Here is a 23,259-nt window from a genome sequence, read left to right on the forward strand (position 1 = left end):
GGGGCGGGGAGCCGGTGGGGGGGGTGGGGGGGCAGTGTCGCCGTGGTCACGTGTCGCCGTGGTCACGTGGCCCCTTGTTCCCATGTCCCCCAGTTCCCAGGTCCCAGTGGCCCCTTGTCCCCCCGTCCCCTTGTCCCCCCACCCCCCTGTCCCCATATTCTCTTGTCCCCCCATCCCCCTGTCCCCCGTCCCCCCGTCCCCCCGTCCCCCTGTCCCCCCATCCCCCTGCCCCCCCATCCCCCGTCCCCCGTCCCCCTGTCCCCCCATCCCCCTGCCCCCCCATCCCCCCGTCCCCCCGTCCCCCTGTCCCCCCATCCCCCTGTCCCCCCGTCCCCCTGTCCCCACGTCCCCCTGTCCCCCCGTCCCCCTGTCCCCCCATCCCCCTGCCCCCCCGTCCCCTGTCCCCCGTCCCCCTGTCCCCCGTCCCCCTGTCCCCCGTCCCCTGTCCCCCCGTCCCCCTGTCCCCCCGTCCCCCGTCCCCCTGCCCCCCCGTCCCCCTGTCCCCCCATCCCCCTGTCCCCCCGTCCCCCTGTCCCCCCGTCCCCCCTGTCCCCACGTCCCCTGTCCCCACGTCCCCCTGTCCCCCCGTCCCCACGTCCCCCCGTCCCCACGTCCCCCCGTCCCCCCGTCCCCACGTCCCCCTGTCCCCCCGTCCCCCCGTCCCCCCGTCCCCACGTCCCCCCGTCCCCCTGTCCCCACGTCCCCCTGTCCCCCGTCCCCCTGTCCCCACGTCCCCCCGTCCCCACGTCCCCCCGTCCCCCCGTCCCCCTGTCCCCACATCCCCCTGTCCCCACATCCCCGTCCCCACATCCCCCTGTCCCCACATCCCCCTGTCCCCACGTCCCCTGTCCCCACATCCCCCCTGTCCCCCTGTCCCCTGTCCCCCCGTCCCCCTGTCCCCACGTCCCCCTGTCCCATATTCTCCTGTCCCCCCATCCGCACGAGGGCAGACCTTATTGCCCCCTACAACTGCCTGAAAGGAAGCTGTGGGAGCTGGGGGTCGGCCTCTTCTGGCAGATAACTGGCGATAGGACCGGAGGGAATGGCCTCCAGTTGCCCCAGGGGGGGGCTCGGGTTGGAAACCGGGAGACGTTTCTTGTCAGCAAGAGCAGCCAGGCGTCGGGACGGGCTGCCCGGGGAGGTGGTGGAGTCACCGTCCCTGGGGAGGCGTTTAAGGAAAGGCTGGATGTGATAACTCAGGGACATGGTTTACTGGGTGATATTGGTGGGATGGTTGGCCCAGACGATCTTGGAGGTCTTTTCCAACCCTAATGATTCCGTGGTCACCGTCCCCAGCACGGCCACCAGGTGTGGCTGGTGCTGGAGGCCGTGTCCTGGCCCTAAGGGGACCCCAAACAACCCCAGGCCCCATGACGTGCGGAAAACAGACCCCACAACCTGTAAGATCGTAAAGTAGGTATGTTTATCCAGCGCTGGGCAGCACGGGGGGGTCGCCCCACCACAATCGTGCGTGCCCACCGCGGTAGTTTGCCCGGTATTTACACAGAAAGGGTCACAGGATTAAGGAAATGCCTACTCATATTCATAACGTTTCCCCGAAAATTATTACGATGCGTTCTGAGAAATCATTTCCGTCGTCTCCGCCTTCAACTCCTCCCGGCTGCACACCCATAGCGTCTTCTGGTGGTCGTGGGCCGGGGTCTTCAGGATGAAGGCCGTACGTCTTCCTCGTTATGGGCCGGGGTCTTCAGGATGAAGGCCGTACGTCTTCCTCGTTATGGGCCGGGGTCTTCAGGATGAAGGCCGTACGTCTTCCTCGTTATGGGCCGGGGTCTTCAGGATGAAGGCCGTACGTCTTCCTCGTTATGGGCCGGGGTCTTCAGGATGAAGGCCGTACGTCTTCCTCGTTATGGGCCGGGGTCTTCAGGATGAAGGCCGTACGTCTTCCTCGTTATGGGCCGGGGTCTTCAGGATGAAGGCCGTACGTCTTCCTCGTTATGGGCCGGGGTCTTCAGGATGAAGGCCGTACGTCTTCCTCGTTATGGGCCGGGGTCTTCAGGATGAAGGCCGTACGTCTTCCTCGTTATGGGCCGGGGTCTTCAGGATGAAGGCCGTACGTCTTCCTCGTTATGGGCCGGGGTCTTCAGGATGAAGGCCGTACGTCTTCCTCGTTATGGGCCGGGGTCTTCAGGATGAAGGCCGTACGTCTTCCTCGTTATGGGCCGGGGTCTTCAGGATGAAGGCCGTACGTCTTCCTCGTTATGGGCCGGGGTCTTCAGGATGAAGGCCGTACGTCTTCCTCGTATGGGCCGGGGTCTTCAGGATGAAGGCCGTACGTCTTCCTCGTTATGGGCCGGGGTCTTCAGGATGAAGGCCGTACGTCTTCCTCGTTATGGGCCGGGGTCTTCAGGATGAAGGCCGTACGTCTTCCTCGTTATGGGCCGGGGTCTTCAGGATGAAGGCCGTACGTCTTCCTCGCTATGCACTTTTCACCTTGGCCACAGAGCTCATCTAAACCGGCTCTTGTTTGGCACGGGCTGTGCTATCTTCCTGTTTTATCAGACGAGTTTTCGTAACCACCTGTGCACATTCCACATCCTCTGTCTTGCGGTTAGTTACAAAATGTAAGCACAAGGCTATAATATATTTCAAGCTGCTGTTTCCTCCTCAATTTCAGTTCGCCCTCTCAATCCCCCTTTTTCTAAATACGAGGCAAATTCTTTCGCCTTTGACGGTCTAATTATTCAAATTTTTCTTAAAGTATTCCCTGTCTCTACTTGGTGCTAAAGTTTATTTTTCTTCCCTTATCTTTCAGGGTTGTCCTGTGGATACTCCCTACTTCAGTCCTGTCCTTGTGGTTGATTTACAATGTGCATCTGTGCCAGCTAAAATTTGCAAAATCAGCTAACTATCGTGCAAATTAACCGAAGCAAGAAGTTTTGGGGCCCCTCGCAAAGGACAGCTCCTGATCAGGACGAAGAACCTGCCTCAAGAACCAGCCGAAACCGCTCCTGGAGTTTGGACAAAGGCCAAGGACTTAAGAGCGCGAGCGCCGGGGAGAGAGGTGGAAAGTTCAGATACGAGGAAGGAGGAGCCTTACTTCGTCTTAAGAGACCACCAGGGACGACCGCCAGAGAGCGGTACGCAGGCGCGGATGGGAGGACCACATGTGGATTAGTTCTCGTAACTAATTATAATATAAGTCGTGCATAGGTGGGTTATGCATATGTATAAGCGCATGATGAAAATTCATGCATATGTAAAGTTATACTGCATATAACGAGAGCACGCATTGTTTAGAGCGAGCGTAACTTTTTGAGGAGTTATCCCTTAACGCCCCCGGCGCCGAAATAAAGGCATACCCGCTGTATGACTTGCTTTACCGTGAGTTGTGGAGCGTTTCTGCGTATTAACACGTACACGTGTGCGTGCACACGCACAAACGTGCACGTACGTATACATTCGTGCATACGCGTATACACGCATGCACACGCGCACGCACACAAATGCACACGCGTGCACACACAACTGTTCACACATGCACACACCCGAATGCACACGCGTGCACACGTGCACACCCACAGACTCCCTTGGGGCTGCCCTGGGGGTCCTGGGGGGTGCAGAGGGGCTGGGGACAGGGCACTGGGGGAACACTGGGAGCACTGGGGGCACTGGGAGGGCACTGGGGGGGGGGGACTGGGAGCACTGTGGGGCTCTGGGGGCATTGAGGAGCACTGGGGGAGCACTGGGAGAGCACCGGGAGGGCACTGGGAGCACTGGGGGGTACTGGGAGCACTGGGGATTCTGGGAGGAGACTGGGAGCACTGGGAGGGCACTGGGAGCATTGGTGGAGCACCGGGCACGCTGGAAGCATTGGGGGGCACTGGGAGGGCAGTGGGAGCACTGGGAGGGCACGGTGAGCACTGGGAGCATTGGGAGGACAGCGGGAGTACTGGGAGGGCACTGGGAGCACTGGGAGCACCACCCCCCGGCCCGGCAGTGACGTCACGCCGCCGCGACGGCAGGCACCGGGCGGTCACGTGCCCGCCCGCCCCCCCTCCCCTCCCATTCCCGGCGCCAAGATGGCGGCGAGGCGGACTCCATTTCCCAGGCGGCCCCGCGCGGCGGGCGCGGCCAATGGGGCCGCGCGGCGGGGTCGGGGGCGGGGCCGTGCGCGCGGCGCCGCCGTTGCCGTGCGCGCCGCCGGGGGCGGGCGGGCGTCGGGGCCGCCGGGAGGCCGGAGCGGGCCCTGCCCGCGCGGGACGGGGCCGGGGACCCGCGGGCCCTCCCCGCCCAGGTGAGCGGCGGCGGCGGCGCGGGGAGGGGCGGGGCGGGGCGGGGCGGCGGGGCCGGGCCGGGCCGCGGCGGTGACGGCGGCGCCTGCGCCGGGCGCCGGAGGGGGCGGGGCCTTAAAGGGCGCGCGGCCGCCGGGGTCTCCTGCCCGGAGGCGAAGGGGCGGGGCCGGCGCTGAGCGGTGGCCACGCCCCCCCCGGCGGGACCACGCCCCCCCGTGTTGCCACGCCCCCCGCCGGGACGCCCACGCCCAGCACCTGCCAGGCCACGCCCACTAGGGACATGGCCACGCCCACCACCGCCGGGACCGTGCCATTGGCCCGGCCACGCCCCTCATCTGCATAACCACGCCCACCACGGGCCCGGCCACGCCCCCTGCCTGTGGCCCTTGGGCTGCCCCCCCCGGCCAGGCCAGGCCCCGTCCCTGCCCCCATCCCCATCCCTGTCCCTGTCCCCGTCCCCATCCCCATCCCCGTCCACATCCCTGTCCCCGTCCCTATCCCTGTCCCCGTCCCTATCCCTCTCCCTCTCCCATCCCCATCCCATCCCCATCCCCGTCCCCGTCCCTGTCCCTGTCCCCGTCCCCGTCCCATCCCCATCCCCATCCCTTTCCCGTCCCCGTCCCTGTCCCCATCCGTGTCCCATCTCCGTCCCCATCCCCGTCCCCATCCCATCCCCGTCCCCATCCCCATCCCCGTCCCCATCCCCATCCCATCCCCATCCCATCCCCGTTCCCATCCCCATCCCCATCCCATCCCCATCCCCATCCCATCCCATCCCATCCCATCCCATCCCCATCCCATCCCCATCCCCGTCCCCATCCCATCCCCGTCCCCATCCCATCCCTGTCCCCGTCCCATCCCCATCCCTGTCCCATCCCCGTCCCCGTCCCTGTCCCATCCCCGTCCCCATCCCATCCCCGTCCCTGTCCCATCCCCATCCCCGTCCCCATCCCATCCCCCGTCCCCGTCCTGTCCCCGTCCCTGTCCCATCCCCGTCCCCATCCCCGTCCCCATCCCCATCCCATCCCCGTCCCCATCCCCGTCCTCATCCCCCGTCCCCATCCCCGTCCCCGTCCCATCCCTGTCCCCGTCCCATCCCCATCCCTGTCCCATCCCCGTCCCCGTCCCTGTCCCATCCCCATTCCCGTCCCCATCCCATCCCCGTCCCCATCCCCATCCCCATCCCCGTCCCATCCCCATCCCCATCCCTGCAGCCAGCCCCGCTCCCTGTCCCTGTCCCGGTCCCCGTCCCCGGGGTCTGTCCCCACCGCCCCTGGGCCAGCCGGGTGCGGCGTCCCCATCCCCGCCCTGTCTCCACAGGGCGGCCGCCATGGTGGGCGCGCAGCAGCCGGAGCTGGCGGCGGGGCGGGCGGCGGCGGCGGGCGGCGGGGAGCACCCCTACGAGTGCCTGGAGTGCGGGAAGGTGTTCAAGTGGTCGTCGCGGCTCATCCACCACCAGCGCACCCACACGGGCGAGCGGCCCTACAAGTGCTCCGAGTGCCCCAAGGCCTTCAAGGGCTCCTCGGCGCTGCTCTACCACCAGCGCAGCCACACGGGCGAGCGGCCCTACAAGTGCTCCGAGTGCGGCAAGGCCTTCAAGCGCTCCTCGCTGCTGCAGATCCACCAGAGCGTGCACACGGGGCTGCGCGCCTTCAAGTGCGCGCTCTGCGGCATGGCCTTCAAGTGGTCCTCGCACTACCAGTACCACCTGCGGCAGCACACGGGCGAGCGGCCCTACAAGTGCACCGCCTGCCCCAAGGCCTTCAAGAACTCCTCCAGCCTCCGCCGGCACCGCCACATCCACACGGGCGAGCGGCCCTACGTCTGCGCCGCCTGCGGCAAGGCCTTCACCCAGTCCACCAACCTGCGCCAGCACCAGCGCACCCACACGGGCGAGCGGCCCTACGCCTGCGCCCACTGCGGCAAGACCTTCACCCACTCCTCCAACCTCCTCCTGCACCAGCGCACCCACGCCGCCGCCAGGCCCCACAAGTGCCCGGCCTGCCCCAAGGCCTTCGTCTCGGACGCCTGCCTGCAGAAGCACCTGCAGAGCCACGCCGCGCCGCCCCCGCCGCAGCCCCCGCCGCTGCTGCTGGAGGCGGTGGAGGCGGTGGGGATGCTCTGGAAGTGCGGCGAGTGCCAGCTCGCCTTCCCCAGCCAGGAGCTGCTGCTGGGCCACCAGCGCGGCCACCTCCGGCCGGGGACGCCGGCGGACGCGGCGACGGCGGCGGCGGCGGCCGCTCACCGCTGCCCCACCTGCGGCAAGACCTTCAAGAACGGCTCGGGGCTGGCACGGCACCGGCACAGCCACGCCGCCGAGCGGCCCTACAAGTGCTCGCTGTGCCACAAGAGCTTCGGGCAGCTGGCCGGGCTGCTGGGCCACCAGCGCGGCCACTCGGCCGAGCAGCGCCCGCCACCGGCGCAGGCGGAGGCGCCGCGGCCCCCCCCGGCGCTGGCCGCAGCCCCGGCCCCGGCCGAGCGCCCCTACCAGTGCACCGAGTGCGGCAAAGCCTTCAAGGGCTCCTCGGGGCTGCGTTACCACATGCGGGACCACACGGGCGAGCGGCCCTACAAGTGCTCCGAGTGCCCCAAGGCCTTCAAGCGCTCCTCGCTGCTCGCCATCCACCAGCGGGTGCACACGGGGCTGCGCGCCTTCAAGTGCGCCGAGTGCGGCCTCGCCTTCAAGTGGTCCTCGCACTACCAGTACCACCTGCGGCTGCACACGGGCGAGCGGCCCTACGCCTGCCCCGACTGCCCCAAGGCCTTCAAGAACACCTCGTGCCTCCGCCGGCACCGGCAGCTGCACACGGGCGAGCGGCCCCACGCCTGCCCGGTGTGCGGCAAGGCCTTCGCGCAGACCTCCAACCTGCGCCAGCACCAGCGCACCCACACGGGCGAGCGGCCCTACGCCTGCGCCCACTGCGGCAAGACCTTCACCCACTCCTCCAACCTCCAGCTCCACCAGCGCACCCACTCCAGCGCCCGCCCCCACCAGTGCCCGCTCTGCCCCAAGGCCTTCGTCATGGCCTCCTACCTCCAGCGCCACCTCCGCACCCACGCCGCGGGCCCCAAGGGGCCCCCCCGCGCCGCCCCCCGCGACGTCCCCGTCCTGCAGGCCACCCTCAGCCTGGAGGTGGCGGCCCCCGACGCCCAGACCTTCCTGCTGGTGCAGACGGCGCAGGGCCTGCAGCTCATCCCCAGCCCTCCGCCTCCCCCCCAGAAGCTCATCCTGCTCCCCGCTGCCCCCCGGCCGCCCCCCGAGCCCACCCCGCGCCGGGGGGAGCCCGCGGGCCCTGGGCAGAGCCTCCTGCTGGTGCCCAGCACGGGGACGGCCCTGCCTGGGCTGCGGCTGCAGGCGGTGACCGGCACCCCGCAGGGCCCGGGGCCCGGCGTCCTCGTCCTGCAGGGCCTCCCTGAGCAGCCCCCGCGCCAGGCAGGTCCCCCCCAGGGCCAGGCAGCAGCAGAGGGGGCGAGCGTCCGGCTGGGAGCCCTGCCGCAGCCCCCAGACGTCGCCAGCATCCAGCTCCAGGCCACCGAGGTGGCCAACGTCCAGCTCCAGGCCCTGCCGCAGCCCTCGAAGGTCACCAACATCCAGCTCCAGGCCACCGAGGTGGCCAACGTCCACCTCCAAGCCTTGTCGCAGCCCTCTGAGGTGGCCAACGTCCAGCTCCAGGCCCTGCCGCAGCCCGCAGAGGTCACCAACATCCACCTGCAGGCCACCGAGGTGGCCGACGTCCACCTCCAAGCCTTGTCGCAGCCCTCGGAGGTGGCCAGCGTCCAGCTCCAGGCCGCCGAGGTGGCCAACGTCCACCTCCAAGCCCTGCCGCAGCCCTCGGAGGTCGCCAGCATCCAGCTGCAGGCCGCCGAGGTGGCAGACGTCCAGCTGCAGGCCCTGCCGCAGCCCCCCGATGTCACCGGCATTGAGCTGCAGGCCGCCGAGGTGGCCAACGTCCACCTCCAGGCCCTGCCGCAACCCCCGGGGGTCACCAACATCCAGCTGCAAGCCGGCGAGGTGGCCAACGTCCAGCTCCAGGCCCTGCCGCCACCCCCAGAGGTGACCAACATCCAGCTCCAGGCCCTGCCGCAGCCCGCGGGCGTCACCGACATCGAGCTGCAGGCCGCTGAGGTGGCCAACGTCCAGCTCCAAGCCCTGCCGCAGCCCTCGGAGGTCACCAACATCCACCTGCAGGCCGCCGAGGTGACCAACGTCCAGCTGCAGGCCACCCAAGTGACCAACGTCCAGCTCCAAGCCCTGCCGCAGCCCTTGGAGGTGCCCGGAGTCCATCTCCAGGCCGCGGAGGTGCCCGACATCCAGCTGCGGACCTCAGACGTGACCAGCGTCCATCTGGAGACCGCCGAGGTGCCCAGCATCCACCTCCAAGCCGCCGAGGTGGCCAACGTCCATCTTCAAGCCACCGATGTGGCCAGCGTCCAGCTCCAGGCCACCGAGGTGCCCAACCTCCAGCTCCAGGCCACCGAGGTGCCCAACATCCATCTCCAGGCCACCGAGGTGCCCGGCGTCCATCTCCAGGCCACCGAGGTGCCCAACCTCCATCTCCAGACCACCGAGGTGCCCAGCCTCCAGCTCCAGGCCACTGAGGTGCCCAACCTCCAGCTCCAGGCCACCCAAGTCCCGAGCGTCCAGCTCCAGACCCTTCCGCAGCCCCCGGAGGTGCCCAACGTCCATCTTCAGCCCGCGGAGGTGCCCGACATCCAGCTCCAAGCCGTGGAGGTGCCCAACCTCCACCTCCAGGCCACCGAGGTGCCCGCCGTCCACCTGCAGGCCGTGGAGGTGCCCCCGGTCCACCTGCAGCCCCCGGCGGGGGCACACGCCGCCCCGCAGCCCCCCGGGGTGCCGCTGGCGGGGGGCCCTCCGGCGCCGGAGGTGCTGCTGGTGCAGGGGGGGGCGGCGCCGGCCGTGGGGCTGGGGGTGCTGCAGACGGCCGAGGGGCTGCGGAGCATCTTGGTGCTGCGGGGGGCGGGCGCCCAGCCCTCGGCCGGTCCCCCTGCGGGACCCCCCAAAGTCCTGGTCCTGAGGGGGGAGCCCCGGCGGGGGGGGGCAGCGGGCAGCGAGGGGGGGGCGCAGGCCGTGGTGCAGCTGCTGCCCGGCCCCACGGCCCCCCAGCTGCCGGCGGTGCAGGGGGTGCAGGCGCTGCCGGGGGCGCAGCTGGTGCACACCTTCTGAGGGGGGCAAGCGGCACGGACCCCACGGCCACCGCGGCCACCCTGCTGCCCCCGGGGTGGCCACCGGGGCGGCACCCCCAGGGCCACCGCAGCCCCCACATGGCCCCCACCACGTGGCCACCTCACGGCCACCTCGCAGCCACCCCGTGGCGCCCCGTGGGCACCCAAGGGCTCCTGCTGGCCACCCACAGCCACCCAGTGGGCCCTGCTGGCCACCTGAGAGCCCCTGCTGGCCACCCACAGACACCCAAGGGCCTCTGCTGGCCACCCAAGGGCCCCTGCTGGCCACCCACAGACACCCAAGGGCCCCTGTTGGCCACCCAAGGGCCTCTGCTGGCCACTCAAGGGGCCCTGTTGGCCACCCACAGCCCCCCAGTGGCCCCTGGTGGCCACCCAAGGACCCCAGTGGCCACCCACAGCCCCCCAGTGGCCCCTGGTGGCCACCCAAGGACCCCAGTGGCCACCCACAGCCCCCCAGTGGCCCCTGGTGGCCACCCAAGGACCCCAGTGGCCACCCACAGCCCCCCAGTGGCCCCTGGTGGCCACCCAAGGACCCCAGTGGCCACCCACAGCCCCCCGGTGGCCACCCAAGGGCCACCCCTCGCCACCCCTCGCGGTGCTGCAGCAGGACGAAGGGGCGGGCGGGGGGGGGGGCCCTGTAAGCACGGGGGTGCGGGAGCCGGGGGGGCAGCGCCGCGGTGGCACCGGCTCCACCCGGACCCGACCAATAAACGGACCCTTCCGGCACGCGCCGCCTCCCTCCTTCCGGCGCGGGGAAAGGGGCGGGGCCTGGCGGGGCGGGTCGCCCCGGTGACGGTTGCTAGGGGCGGGGCGTCACCACGGCGACTGTTGCCAGGGGGCGGGGCTTGGCGGTTCCACCGGCCGGGCTGGGCGGGGGGGGGGGGGAGCGGCTCAAACCATGGCGCGCTGGGAGGGGGGGGCACGGGGAGCCGCTCGGCCCCCCAGTACAGCCCCGCTGCCCCCAGTACGGCCCAGTTCGGCCCCAGCACGGCCCTCCCGAGCCCAGGGACAGCCTCACTGCCCCCCAGCACACAGGCACTCTGTGCCTGCTCCTCTCCCAGTATGGACCAGTGCCCCCAGTATGGCCCCTCTGTCCCCATCCTCCCCTCCCAGTGCTCCCCAGTATAACCCTGCCGAGCTCGGGGGACCCCCCGCCGGCCCCCAGTGTGGCCCTAATAGCTCCCTTAGCATAGCCCTTTGTGTCCCCGCTGTGCCCCGGTATGGCCCCAGTATGCCCAGTATGGCCATACTGCCCACCAGTGTGGCCCCAGTATCCCCGCTTTCTGTGGCCCAGTCACACTAAGTCCCCGCTGTACCCCAGTATGGCCCCTGTTCCACCCCCCCCCCCCCCCCCCAGCATATTCCTGCTGACCCCCACATTATGCCACCAATATCCCACCCACTACTGCCCCAGTCTCCCAGTCTCCCAGTATGACTCGGTGATGCCCAGTATAGCCGCTGTGGCCCCTACACACTAATGCCCCCCCCGCAGTGTGGCCCCACTCTCCCCCAGTATGGCTCCAGTAATGCCCAGTATGTTCCCTGTGACCCTCCCGGTATGGCCACACTGACCCCCAGTGTGCCCCCACTGACCCCCAGCATGACCCCACTGACCCCCAGCATGACCCCACTGACCCCCAGTGTGCCCCCTAACCCCCAGCATGACCCCACTGACCCCCAGCATGCCCCCACTGACCCCCAGCATGACCCCACTGACCCCCAGTGTGCCCCCTAACCCCCAGCATGACCCCACTGACCCCCAGCATGCCCCCTAACCCCCAGTGTGACCCCACTGACCCCCAGTGTGCCCCCACTGACCCCCAGCATGCCCCCCCTTACCCCCAGTGTGCCCCCTGACCCCCAGCGTGACCCCACTGACCCCCAGTGTGCCCCCCTAACCCCCAGCGTGACCCCACTGACCCCCAGCGTGCCCCCACTGACCCCCAGTGTGCTCCCACTGCCCCCACTGCCCCCCCCCAACACGCGGTGGCTGCGTGCACACACCCCCAGGCATGCAGCAGCCACGCGTGCGGGTGCCCGGGGGGGGGGCCCCCATGGGTGCAGGGTGCTCACACGTGGCCCCAAGCCCCCCAGCCACGTGTGCGTCTCCATCCCCCCCCCTCCCGCGCCCCGGTGCCACGTGGGCGCGTGGGCGCCTGCACGTGCTGGGGCCCCCCCCAGCGTTAACCCCGGCCCCCCCTGGGACTCCCCCTGCCCCTTCCTTGGCCTGCGAGGGGGAGCAGCGCCCGGGCGTTCCCTCCCAGGGGGGGTCCCTATGTTGTGTCATCCCCCCCCCCGGCCCCTCTCATCCCGGCCAAGGGGGGGGACCGGGTGCGGCCTTGGACGGACACACAGCCGCACGGACGGACGGACTGAGTCATCCTTGGCCCGGCCACGCGGCCCCGTCCCCCCCCTGTCCTCCTCCTCCTCCTCCATCCCGCCCTCCCCGCCGCCGGCACCCGCCATGGCCCCGACCCTGCTGCTGCTGGGTGAGCGCCTGGCACCGCGCTGCACTGCACGGCACTGCACGGGCACTGCACGGGCACTGCACGGCCACTGCATGGGCACTGCACGGGCACTGCACGGCTGTGGCGTGGGTTTGGGGGCTGGGAGGGGGGCTGAGCACGGACACTGCACGGGCACTGCACCGAGCACGGCATGGACCTTGTGCTGGGCACTGCACGGGCACTGCACCGAGCACTGCACGGGCACTGCAGTGCACATGACGAGGATCCAGCACTGGGCACTGCACTGACACGGAGGGTTCGGGCACTGCACGGGCACTGCAGTGGGCACGGCACAGATCCAGCACTGGGCACTGCACTGGCGTTGGGCAGGCCGGGCACTGCACGGACACTGCACTGGGCACGCCGTGGCTGGGCCCCGGCACTGCAGGGGGCGAGCGTCGCGTGGGTGCCGCAGCGGGTGCGGCGTGGGGCAGCTGAGCAGTGCTCTGCACGCTGCACAGCCTGGGCACAGGCACTGCATGGCTAAGGAGCGAGGGCAACGAGGGGCTGAGCACTGCGCGGGCACTGCATGGGCGCTGAGCGCGGGGCTGGCCACTGCAAGGGCACTGCGCAGAGAGCGCCCAGGCGCTGCGGGGCTGGGCACTGCGCGGTGCTGGGCACCCCGCTGAGCAGCGCGCGGGCACTGCAGGGAGCCGGACACTGCGCCGGACGCTGCACGGGCACCGCATGGGATCTGAGCACGGTGTGGGCACTGCAGTGGGCACTGGAAAGGGAAGGGCGCTGCCCTGGGTGCCGCATGGGGGCCGGGCACTGCAGGAGCACTGCGAAGGCACTGGGCACTGCAGGGAAACTGGGCACCGCACCGGGCACTGCAGGGGCACCGCAAAGGGCCTGGATGGCTCAGGGCATAGCAGGGCACTGGGCGCTGCATGGGGCACTGGGCACTGCATGGGGCACTGCAGCAGTACCACGGGGGACGCCAGGCAATGCAGTAGGCACTGCTCCCAGTTAGAACCCTGCGGTGGGGGAGGAATGGGGCACTGGGAAGGGCACTGGGAATTGCAGTGGGTACTGGAGGCTGTGCTGGGCACTGGGCGGTGGGTACTGGGAAGCCTGTGGGGCGCTGTGCAGGGCACTGGATGTTCTGGGCTGCGGTGGGCGTGGGCTGCTGGGAAGGGAACTGGGAACTGGGCACGTGTGGCACTGGGCACTGGGAAGGGCACTGGACACTGGTCTGTGGTTGCTGGGCACTGGGAAGGACACTGGAAAGGCACTGGGCAGTGGGAAAGGGCATGGTCATGGGGCACTGGTCGTGGGGCTGGGAATGGGGTGGTGGGAATGGCACTGGTCATGGGGCACTGGAAATGGCACTTGGGGCACTGGGAGTGGGGCGCTGGGAATGGGGTGCTGGTTGCTGGTCTGGAGGCATGGGGCACTGGGAATGGCAATGGGAAGACCACTGGGAATGGCACCGGGAGTGGGACAGTGGGAACTGGGCACTGGGAATGGGGCAGTGAGAATGGGAGCATGGGAATGGGGCAGTGGGAGTGGGACAGTGGGTGTGGGACACTGGTTGCTGGTCTCGGGGCGTGGGGCACTGGGAATGGGACACTGGAACGGTGCTGGGCACTGGGAAGCCCCCTACGGGCTCCGAGCTGCTCGTGGCCCCATGGGGGGGCCAGGAGGGGCTCAGCCAGGTGCGGCCCCCCCCCCCCCCCCTCACCCTTCTCTCTCGGCTCCAGTGGGGCTGCTGGCCCCCCGCGGCGCAGGTACTGGGACAGGGCTGGGCTGGGGGGGGTCCCTGCCCCAGTGCAGCCGAGTTGCTGGGAGCCTGTGGGAGCCTGCGGTGGGTCCCCAGGTGTGCAGGGCTGCCAGCGCGTCCCAGTGACTCCCAGTGGGTCGCGCTGTGTGGAAACGGTCCCAGCAGGTCCCAGAGCACGCAGGGGTCCCAGTGGGTCATAGCAGGTCCCAGTAGGTCCCAGTGAGTCCCAGCAGGTCCCAGAGCATGCACAGGTCCCACTGGGTCATACCACTTCCCAGCAGGTCCCAGTGGGTTTGAGTAGGTCCCAGTGGGTCCCCGTGTGTCCTGGTGTGTGGAAAGGGTCCCAGCAGGTGCCAGTAGATCCCAGTGGGTCCCAGTAGGTCTCAGCAAGTCTGGGAGGTCCCAGTATCTCCCAGAGCATGCAGGGGTCCCAGTGGATCCCAGCAGGTCCCAGTGGGTTTTGGTGTTTGTAAAGAGTCCCAGCAGGTCCAGAGGGTCCTCAGCAGGTCCCAGAGCACAAAAGGATCCCAGCACGTCCCAGTAGGTCCCAGAGCATACTGGGGTCCCAGTAGGTCCCAGTGAGTCCTGAAGCATGCAGTGGTCCCAGGGAGACCCAGCATGTCTCGGAGCACACAGGGTTCCCAAGACGTCCCAGTAGGTTTCAGTGGGTCCCAGTAAGTCCCAGAGCCTCCCAGCAGGTCCCAGAGCACACAAGGGTCCCAGCACATCCCAGTAGGTCCCAGAGCATACTGAGGTCCCAGTAGGTCCCAGGGAGTCCCAGCATGTCCTGGAGAACACAGTGGGTCCCAGTAGGTCCCAGGGAGTCCCAGCACGTCCCGGAGCACATAGGGGTCCCAAGACGTCCCAGTACATTTCAGTGGGTTCCAGCAGGTCCCAGAGCCTCCCAGCACGTCCCAGTGCATGCAGGGGTCCCAGCAGGTCCCCGGGGGTTCCCAGTGGGTGCCGGCAGCCCCAGTGCCTGATGTCTGCCCTCCTCTCCAGGCCCGTTCCCGGTGCGCCTGGCTGGGGGTCCCGGGCAGTGCGTGGGGCGCGTGGAGGTGCTGCACACCGGGCGCTGGGGCACCGTCTGCGACGACGACTGGGGGCTGCCGGACGCAGCCGTGGTCTGCCGGGAGCTGGGCTGTGGCACCGCGCTCGCCGCCCCCACGGGCGCCTGGTTTGGGGAGGGCTCCGGCCCCATCTGGCTGAACGGGCTGCGGTGCCGCGGCAGCGAGGGGCGCCTGGCCCAGTGCCGACACCGGGGCTGGCGCAGCCACGTCTGCACCCATGAGGAGGACGCCAGCGCCGTGTGTTCAGGTGGGCTGCGACCCCGGCACCGGGGGAGGGAAGGCAGAAATGGTAAAAGGGCAAAAGTTGGGAAAGACCTCTGAGGTCACCAAGTCCAACGGGTAGCCTAGCACCGCCAAGTCTAGCACCAAACCAGGTCCCCAGGGACATCTGCGTGTCCTTCGGATACCTCCAGGGACGGTGACTCAACCCCGTCCCTGGCTGTTGACCAATGTCCCCAGGTCTTTTTCTGCCAGGCTCTTTCCCAGCTAAAGGGGACGCCCCCCTCACTGCCTTTCCCCACAGCTCACCCCTTCCTCTCCCTGGGCACCATGGAACCCCCTGCGCCCTCCACCACCACTGCCAGCACCCCAGCACCTGGTGAGTGGTATCCCCAGGGACACCCGTGTCCCCGGCCGCGTGGGGAGGACGCTTTGTGCCCCACAGTGACACCGACTGCCTTGCAGGTGACACAGTGCCGCGGCCGGCTGGGGGTCCCAGACGCTGCACGGGGCACAAGGAGGACACCAGCGTGGCGTGCACAGGTACAGCGTTGGTGCGCGTTGTACCCACACCCAGGAGCTGCTGCCTGCAGCCCTGCCCGTCCCCACGCACCCTGCAGGTCCGTGACACTTGCGTTGTTCTCCCTGCACTGTTGCCGACTCCGGCCTCTTCCCCAGGGACCCCCACGCTGCGGCTGGTAGGGGCTGAGGGTCCCTGCGCGGGGCGCGTGGAGGTGCTGCATGCCGGCCACTGGGGCTCCGTCTGCGACGACGGCTGGGGGCTCGAGGACGCGGCCGTGGTCTGCCAGGAGCTGGGCTGCGGCGCTGCGCTGGCTGCGCCCCGCGGGGCGTTTTTTGGCGAGGGCGCTGGCCCCATCTGGCTGGACAACGTGCGGTGCCAGGGGAACGAGTCGGCCTTGCTGCAGTGCCCGACTGCCCCATGGGGCATCACGGACTGCCAGCACCGGGAGGACGCGGCTGTCGTCTGTGCAGGTACCCGCTCCGTGTGCCAGGCGTGCGCGGTGCCCAGGCCGCTGGGGATAGTGCCCGTGCTTGCGTGCACGTGCCCCGGTGTGCTCCTGGCCGGCATGCGGTGCTGCGGAGACGCACAGGGGCTGTGCAGTGGGCACCCACGGGGTCCTGGTGCAGCGCATGGGCAAGGGGCTGCCACGGCTAAATTGCCAATTTGGTGACCGTGCAGTGCAGTGCTGCAGGGCACAGTGTATGGACAGGCAAGGTGCGGCATCTATGCACGGCGCACATGCACCGCGTGCGCTGCAGGGCTCACACTGCTTTCCTGCATCGCCCAGATGAGCTGACCGCCGTCGACCCCATGGAGCCCGGTCCCCACCAGCTGCCAACCAGCCCGGCTCGGGTGCCCCCCTCTACCGTGCCACACGAGACCACCCGGCCCCACATCCCCAGCTCTCCCCAGCCTGCCCCCAGCAGCCAGACTGTGGCTGGGATGGGGCACAGGGGTAGGAGAAGGAGGGATGGAGTGGGGATGGGGGTGGGATTAAGTGGGGATGGGGCAGGGATGGAGATTGGAAAGGAAGGAGGGTGGAAGGTGCTGGGATAGAGCAGGGAAGGAGCCGGGGATGGCGGGGGGATGGAGCAGGGAAGGAAAAGGAACAGAGCATGGAAGAAGCTGGGATGGAGCTGGGATAGACATATGGAGCGGGGACGAAGTTGAGATTGAGGGGGATGGAGCGGGGATGGAGGTGGGATCACTTGGTGCGGACATGGATGGAGAGGGGCAGGAATTGGTGCTGGAGAAGGGAAGGAGCACGGGGAAGGAGCGGGGATGCAGTAATGAAGGAACGAGGATGGAGACCCCGTCCCCAGACACTGGTGACCAGCAGTGGTGTGACACCAGCTGTTTTTCAGCTCCAGCCCAGCTACGTCTGGCCGGGGGCCCCGGGCGCTGCGCGGGGCGTGTGGAGGTGCTGCACGCCGGGCGCTGGGGCACCGTCTGCGATGACAGCTGGGGGCTGCCGGACGCAGCCGTGGTCTGCCGGGAGCTGGGCTGCGGGGTGGCGCGTGAAGCCCCCCGCAGTGCCCACTTCGGCCCTGGCACCGGCCCCGTCTGGCTGGACGAGGTGAACTGCGAGGGGACGGAGCCCACGCTGCGGCGCTGCCCGGCTGAGCCCTGGGGCAGGCACAACTGCAACCACCATGAGGATGCCGCTGTCGTCTGCGCAGGTGGGATGGCCCCAGGACGGGGCAGCCACCCTGATCTCTGCTCTGTGTCATGGCTGAGGGCTGGAGCAGGTCTGGGGGGCACGGAGCCTGCCCTGTGCACCCCCCTTCCTGCTGGGGTCCCTCCCTGTTTCCTCAAGTGCCTGTCCCCAAGGGATGCCCCAGCCTCTGGCCCTGGGTGCCCCCGGGGGTGGGCAGGGTCCCCAAGCAGGGAGCATCACCCTGGGGGCACTGAGGGGGCAGGGGGGGCCCCCCATGCACACGATGGGGCTGGGACAAAGACTGAGCCCCCCCCCTTCACTCTTGCAGGGCCAGAGGACCTGCCATCACCCACGGGGACCTCCCGGTGGCCCCCAGGACTGGATCGAGTTGGCACCGTCCCCAGCACTACCCGGCGCCCCTTGGGACAGGAGCCATCCAGCGCCGTCCCCAGCATCACCCCGCGCCCCCCAGGACGGGATCGAGTTAGCACCACCCCAGCCAAAGCAGGGCGGGATCCCATTCGTATCATCAGGATCACCCGACTCAAAGCAGAGCAGGATCCAGCTGGTGTCATCCAGAGCACAAAGCCCAAGGCAGGACCTGGTGCAGCTGGTACCACCAGGTCCAAGGTGGGACGGGAGCCTGGTGGCCCCACCAGATCCAAAGCAGGATGGGATCCAGCTGGCACCAACAGGTCTAAGGCAGGACGGGATCCAGTTGGCATCACCAAACCCAAAGCAGGACAGGATCTAGCTGGTACCAACAGGTCTAAGGCAGGACAGGATCCAGTTGGCATCACCAAACCCAAAGCAGGACAGGATCTAGCTGGTGCCAACAGGTCTAAGGCAGGACGGGATCCAGTTGGCATCGCCAAACCCAAAGCAGGACAGGATCTAGCTGGTACCAACAGGTCTAAGGCAGGACGGGATCCAGTTGGCATCACCAAGCCCAAAGCAGGACAGAATCCAGCTGGCACCAACAGGTCCAAAGCAGGACGGGATCCGGTTGGCATCACCAAGCCCAAAGCAGGATGGGATCCAGCTGGCACCAACAGGTCTAAGGCACGACAGGATCCAGTTGGCATCACCAAGCCCAAAGCAGTACAGAATCTAGCTGGCACCAACAGGTCTAAGGCAGGACGGGATCCAGTTGGCATCACCAAGGCCAAAGCAGGACAGAATATAGCTGGCACCAACAGATCCAAGGCAGGACAGGATCTAGTTAGTATCACCAAGGCCAAAGCAGGACAGGATCCAGCTGGCACCAACAGGTCCAAGGCAGGACAGGACCCAGCTGACATCACCAAGGCCAAAGCAGGGCAGAATATAGCTGGCATCAACAGGTCCAAGGCAGGGCGGGATCCAGTTGGCATCACCAAGGCCAAAGCAGGACAGGATCTATCTGGCACCAACAGGTCCAGGGCAGGACAGGATCCAGTTGGCATCACCAAGCCCAAAGCAGGATGGGATCCAGCTGGCACCAACAGGTCCAAGGCAGGACGCGATCAGGTCGGTACCCTCCATGTCACCCACCCCAAAGCAGAGCAGGATCCGCTCAGCACTGTGCAGATCACCCAGCCCAAAGCTGAGCGGGTTGTGGTGGGGGGCAAACAGATCACCATGAGCCCATCACGTTGGGTTTCGGTGGGGACCATGCAAGGCATCAAGCCCAAAGCAGGTTGGGATCCAGTTGGTACCACCAGGAGCACCCAGACGCTGATAGGACGGGATCCTGTTAGTGCCACCCAAACCTATGGGTGGCACCCACGGCCCAAAGCAGGGCAGGACTCAGCCCCCACCACGGTGCTCCCCATGTGGAGGAGCCACCACTTGGGAGAACCAGGTCCAGAAGGGACCATAAGGAGCACTCCTCCTGCAGCAGCGCTGGATCTGGGTGGTACCATGGGGAGCACACATCCCACAGCAGAACTGGGGCCTGAAGGTCCCATCAGCATCACACATCCTCCAGCAGGACTGGATCCAGAAGGCAGCACACGGAGCGCACGTCCTGAAGCAGAACCGGGCCTGGATGATACTGTATGGAGCACACATCCCACAGCAGAACCAGGGCAAGGTGGTACCACATGGGATCCACGTCCTTCAGCAAGACCAGGTCCTGAAGGTCCCATGAGGAGCACACGTCCTGTGGGTGCAGAACTGGGTGCAGAAGGTACCACGAGAACACGTCCTGTGTTGGAACTGGATCTGGACAGCACCCGGATGGGTACTTCAGCAGAACCAGATCCTAGAGGCAACACACATGCTTCAGCAGAACCAGGTGCAGAAAGTACCATGTGGAGCACACATCCAACAGCAGAACCAGGCCCAGAAGATACCGTGAGAATCACACATCCCACAGCAGAACCATATACAGATGGTGCCATGTGGAGCACACATCCCACAGCAAGACCAGGTCCAGAAGGTACCATGATGAGCACACATCTCACAGCAGAACCAGGTCCAGAAGGTACCATGATGAGCACACATCTCACAGCAGAACCAGGTCCAGGAGGTACCATGTGGAGCACAAATCCCACAGTAGAACCAGGTCCAGAAAGTACCATGATGAGTACACATCCTACAGCAGAACCAGGTCTAGAAGATACCATGATGAGCACACATCCTACAGCAGAAGCAGATACAGATGGTGCCATGTGGAGCATGCATCCAACAGCAAGACCAGGTCCAGAAGATACCATGACAAACACATATCCCACAGCAGAACCAAGTCCAGGAGGTACCATGACGAACACACATCCCACAGCAGAACCACGTCCAGGAGGTACCGTGAGAAGCACACATCCCACAGCAGGACTGGATCCAGAAGGCAACACACAGAGCATAAGTCCTGCAGCAGAACTGGACCTGGTTGGTATCATATGGAACACACATCCCACAGCAGAACCAGGTCCAGGAGGTACAACATTGGGTGTTGAACTGGATCCAGAAAGTACCATGAGGAGCACACATCCTACAGTTGAACTGGGTCCAGATGCTACCATGAGGAGCACACATCCTACAGTTGAACTGGGTCCAGAAAGTACCATGAGGAGCACACATCCTACAGCTGGACTGGGTCCAGATGCTACCATGAGGAGCACACATCCTACAGTTGAACTGGGTCCAGAAAGCACCATGAGGAGCACACATCCTACAGCTGGACTGGGTCCAGAAAGTACCATGAGGAGCACACATCCTACAGTTGAACTGGGTCCAGATGCTACCATGAGGAGCACACATCCTCCAGAAGAGCTGGGTCCAGAAGGTACCATGTGGAGCACACGTCCTCCAGAAGAACCAGGTCTACGTGGCACCTCGCAGAGTGCACATTCTTCAGCAGAACTGGGCTTGGCTGATACCTTACAGAGTGCCCGTCCCACAGCAGTTGTTCGCACGTGGAGCACACGCCCTTCAGCAGAACCAAATCCAGATGGGACCATGAGGAGCTCACATCCTGCAACAGCATCAGGTCGAGACGATACTACGTGGGGGACACGTTCTTCAGGTGATTTTGATCTCAATGGAACAATGAGGAGCGCACATCCTTCAGCAGAAGCAGGTCTAGAAGGCACCATGGAGAGCACACGTCCCACATCAGAACCAGGCCCAGAAGGTACCATGTGGAGCTATATGGATGGGTGAACTGTTGGCGAAGAGAAGGGGAGGGAGGGCAGGTGGACAGAAGAGCACACCGATGGGTGTGTGGGGGTGAGGAGGAGGGGGGTGGGATGGGATGGAATGGGATGGGACGGCATGGCATGGCATGGCATGGCATAGGGTAGGGTGGGATGGGAATGGGATGGGGTGGGGTGGGATGGGCTGGGCTGCTGTTGGGTGGAAGGGTTTGAGAGGGAGGGGCAGAAGAAGAGGAGATGACAAAGAAAGGGGGCAGGAGGGGAGGGAGAGGGGGTTGTCTCATGGACTCTGTGTCCCTTCCCCATCCAGGTGCTGGCGCAGGCTTGGGCCTCACTGGGATCTCTGTGCCCCCCACCACATCTCCATCACCCCCCTCATCTCTGCCCCCCACCCTGTGGCCGGCCAGCCCCCCTGCCCTTGCAGTCCAACTGGGTCCGGGCTCTGCCACTCGCTCCCAGCACCCCACAGAGCCCCCCAGCACCTGGGAGCCACCAGCACCCATCCAGTACCCAGAGGAGACCCCCAGCACCCACGGACCCCTAGAACCCACCCAGAGCCCCCCGGGGAACCCCAGCACCCAGGGACCCCCAGCACACACCCAGCACGCCCTGGAGACCCCCCCTGCCTGGAAGGAGCTTGTGCTCTCCCAGCACCCCCCTGCAGAGCCCCCCAGCTCCTGGATGCCCCCAGCCTCCTTTACCCCATCCCCACCAGGGACCCGCAGCCCCCCGGCACTCACCGTGCTCCCCCCAGGTTCCACCAGCCCTTACACGCTTGCTGCCCCCTCGGAGCACCCCATGGAGCTCCCCATCCCCCAGAGCCCCCCAGCATCTCCTCAGCACTCCGTGAAGTTGCTTGGCACCCCAACCCCCCCAGCGCCCCCCCAGAACCTCACTGACACCCTCAGCTCCAAGAGCCCCTTGGCACCCTTCCAGTATCCAACAGAGCCCCCCAGCACCTGGACCCCCCCAGCACACAGCCAGCACCCCATGGGGATTTTTGACACCCAGACCCACCCAGCACCCCCCCAGCAACACCCAGAGCCCCCCGGCACCCAGGGCCCCCCAGCACCCCCCCAGAACCCTCTGGAGACCTTCAGCACCCAGGGATCACCAGCACCCCCCCAACACCCCATGAAGTTGCTCATCACCCAGAGGACCCCCCCACACTCCCAGCACCCTATGGAGATCTTTGGCATGAAGGGCTCACCAGCACCCCCTCAGCGCACCATGAACCCCCCCAGCACCCTGAGACCCACAGCACCCCCTCAACACCCTATGGAGACCCTTGGCACCCAGGGACCCCCAATCCCTCCCCAGCACCCTATGGAGACCTTTGGCACCCAGGGCTCACCAGCACCCCCTCAGCACCCCGTGAAAACCCCCAGCACCCTGACACCCCCAATCCCTCCCCAGCACCCTATGGAGACCCTTGGCACCCAGGGACCCCCAGCACCCCCCCAGCACCCTATGGAGACCCTTGGCACCCAGGGACCCCCAGCATCCCCCCAGCACCCTATGGAGACCCTTGGCACCCAGGGACCCCCAGCATCCCCCCAGCACCCTATGGAGACCCTTGGCACCCAAGGACCCCCAGCATCCCCCCAGCACCCTATGGAGACCCTTGGCACCCAAACCCTCCCAGTACCCACAGAGCTCCTTCGCACTGCCCCTGACAGCCCCCTGGACAGCCCCATGCTGCTTGGGCCCCCATGTGCAGGTAGGTCTATGGGTTTGGTGGGGGGGGGGCAGCAGTCCCTGTCTGGGACGCCTGAGATGAGCACAGGGAGGGCCCCCAGTGTTGGGCGGGTGTTGGGGGGCTTGGCAGGGGGCACAGTGACGCACCATGTGTCTCTGCTTCTCGTCCCGCAGGTCCAGCTCCACCAGCAGTGCCAACACCCCCCTCGGTGGGGGGCCAGGGGGGTCCCTGCATGGCCCCCCTGCTGCGGGTGCTGCTGTGGGAGGTGCGGGGGCTGCGGGGGCAGCTGCGGGCCCTGGCCCGTGCCCAGCGGCGGGGGGCTCAGCGCCTGGAGGCTCTTGCCCGCCGCCTGGGCCGGCTGTCGGCCCTCAGCCAGCATCTCCTGGGGGGCCCCCCCCGGCTCTATGGGGCTGTGGGCACCCAGGGCGGTCTTTGTAGGGGCTGCAAGTGAAATAAAGCCGGGCCAGTTCCCCAAATCATCTCAGGCATTGTTTTTTTTGGGGGGGTATGGGGACTTCACCCGCTGCAGTCCTGGAGAGGGAGTGTTGGGCACCCCCCCCAACCTGCTGGGTGTCCCCCCCCCCCCCCAGGTTTGGGGTGCCCGCAGCAGCCGCGGGGCTGTTGGGATGTTGCCCTCCCTGTGCCCTGCTGCCCTTCCCTTCACCTATCTCCCCCTGCAGCCCCCCAGAGAGGCCGCGGCCAAGGCTCCTGAGGCTGGCAATCCCCTTTGTGCCCTCCTCACCCCATTTTTGGGGTTCCCCATCT

The 23,259-nt window shown here is 67.1% G+C and overlaps 3 protein-coding genes and 1 long non-coding RNA gene across 6 annotated transcripts in view; 3 read left to right on the forward strand and 1 right to left on the reverse strand.

Moving 5' to 3' along the window:
• The window catches only part of LIG1 (DNA ligase 1), a gene marked incomplete at its 5' end in the record, with an annotated part of 4,984 nt that extends 4,828 nt beyond the window's left edge, over window positions 1–156 (reverse strand). The window contains one exon of the mRNA XM_080571570.1: window positions 143–156. Within this exon, the coding sequence (XP_080427696.1) occupies window positions 143–156 (14 nt within the window). The remainder of the gene's footprint in view (window positions 1–142) is intronic.
• An 804-nt stretch (window positions 157–960) lies between these two features.
• On the forward strand, window positions 961–3,340 carry LOC308184452. 2 transcript variants are annotated; one of them, XR_013942653.1, is made up of 2 exons: window positions 961–1,722; window positions 2,777–3,340. It is a non-coding gene; the product is annotated as an uncharacterized lncRNA (long non-coding RNA). The 2 variants fall into 2 exon arrangements; XR_013942654.1 differs by lacking the exon at window positions 961–1,722 and adding an exon at window positions 2,014–2,585.
• Window positions 3,341–4,148: 808 nt separating this feature from the next.
• ZNF628 (zinc finger protein 628) lies at window positions 4,149–10,203 on the forward strand. Its single transcript, XM_080571536.1, has 2 exons — window positions 4,149–4,258; window positions 5,577–10,203. Exon 2 carries the CDS (start codon window positions 5,587–5,589, stop codon window positions 9,439–9,441), a length of 3,855 nt encoding a protein of 1,284 aa, XP_080427662.1. The 5' UTR covers window positions 4,149–4,258; window positions 5,577–5,586; the 3' UTR covers window positions 9,442–10,203.
• A 1,569-nt stretch (window positions 10,204–11,772) lies between these two features.
• LOC308184438 (uncharacterized protein) lies at window positions 11,773–22,970 on the forward strand. 2 transcript variants are annotated; one of them, XM_080571532.1, is made up of 11 exons: window positions 11,774–11,950; window positions 13,672–13,698; window positions 14,694–15,008; window positions 15,285–15,359; window positions 15,446–15,523; window positions 15,659–15,973; window positions 16,291–16,458; window positions 16,868–17,182; window positions 17,489–20,773; window positions 21,106–22,515; window positions 22,668–22,970. In XM_080571532.1, exons 1-11 carry the CDS (start codon window positions 11,926–11,928, stop codon window positions 22,943–22,945), a joined length of 6,291 nt encoding a protein of 2,096 aa, XP_080427658.1. In that variant the 5' UTR covers window positions 11,774–11,925; the 3' UTR covers window positions 22,946–22,970. The 2 variants fall into 2 exon arrangements, with proteins under 2 accessions (XP_080427659.1, XP_080427658.1); XM_080571533.1 differs by lacking the exon at window positions 13,672–13,698 and having other exon boundaries at window positions 11,773–11,950.
• The last annotated feature ends 289 nt before the right edge of the window (window positions 22,971–23,259 follow it).

Source organism: Anser brachyrhynchus (genome assembly GCF_964034855.1).
Source record: "Anser brachyrhynchus genome assembly, chromosome: 33".
NCBI classification, from domain to species: Eukaryota; Metazoa; Chordata; class Aves; order Anseriformes; family Anatidae; genus Anser; species Anser brachyrhynchus.

Excerpts from the sequence above, each read along its gene's own strand:
- ZNF628 (XM_080571536.1), top strand. The coding sequence starts at position 5,587 with ATGGTGGGCGCGCAGCAGCCGGAGCTGGCGGCGGGGCGGGCGGCGGCG.
- LOC308184438 (XM_080571532.1), top strand. The coding sequence starts at position 11,926 with ATGGCCCCGACCCTGCTGCTGCTGG. Across the intron at positions 13,699-14,693 it reads GCTGGCCCCCCGCGGCGCAG|GCCCGTTCCCGGTGCGCCTG; the intron begins GTACTGGGACAG and ends CCTCCTCTCCAG. Across the intron at positions 22,516-22,667 it reads GCTTGGGCCCCCATGTGCAG|GTCCAGCTCCACCAGCAGTG; the intron begins GTAGGTCTATGG and ends CTCGTCCCGCAG.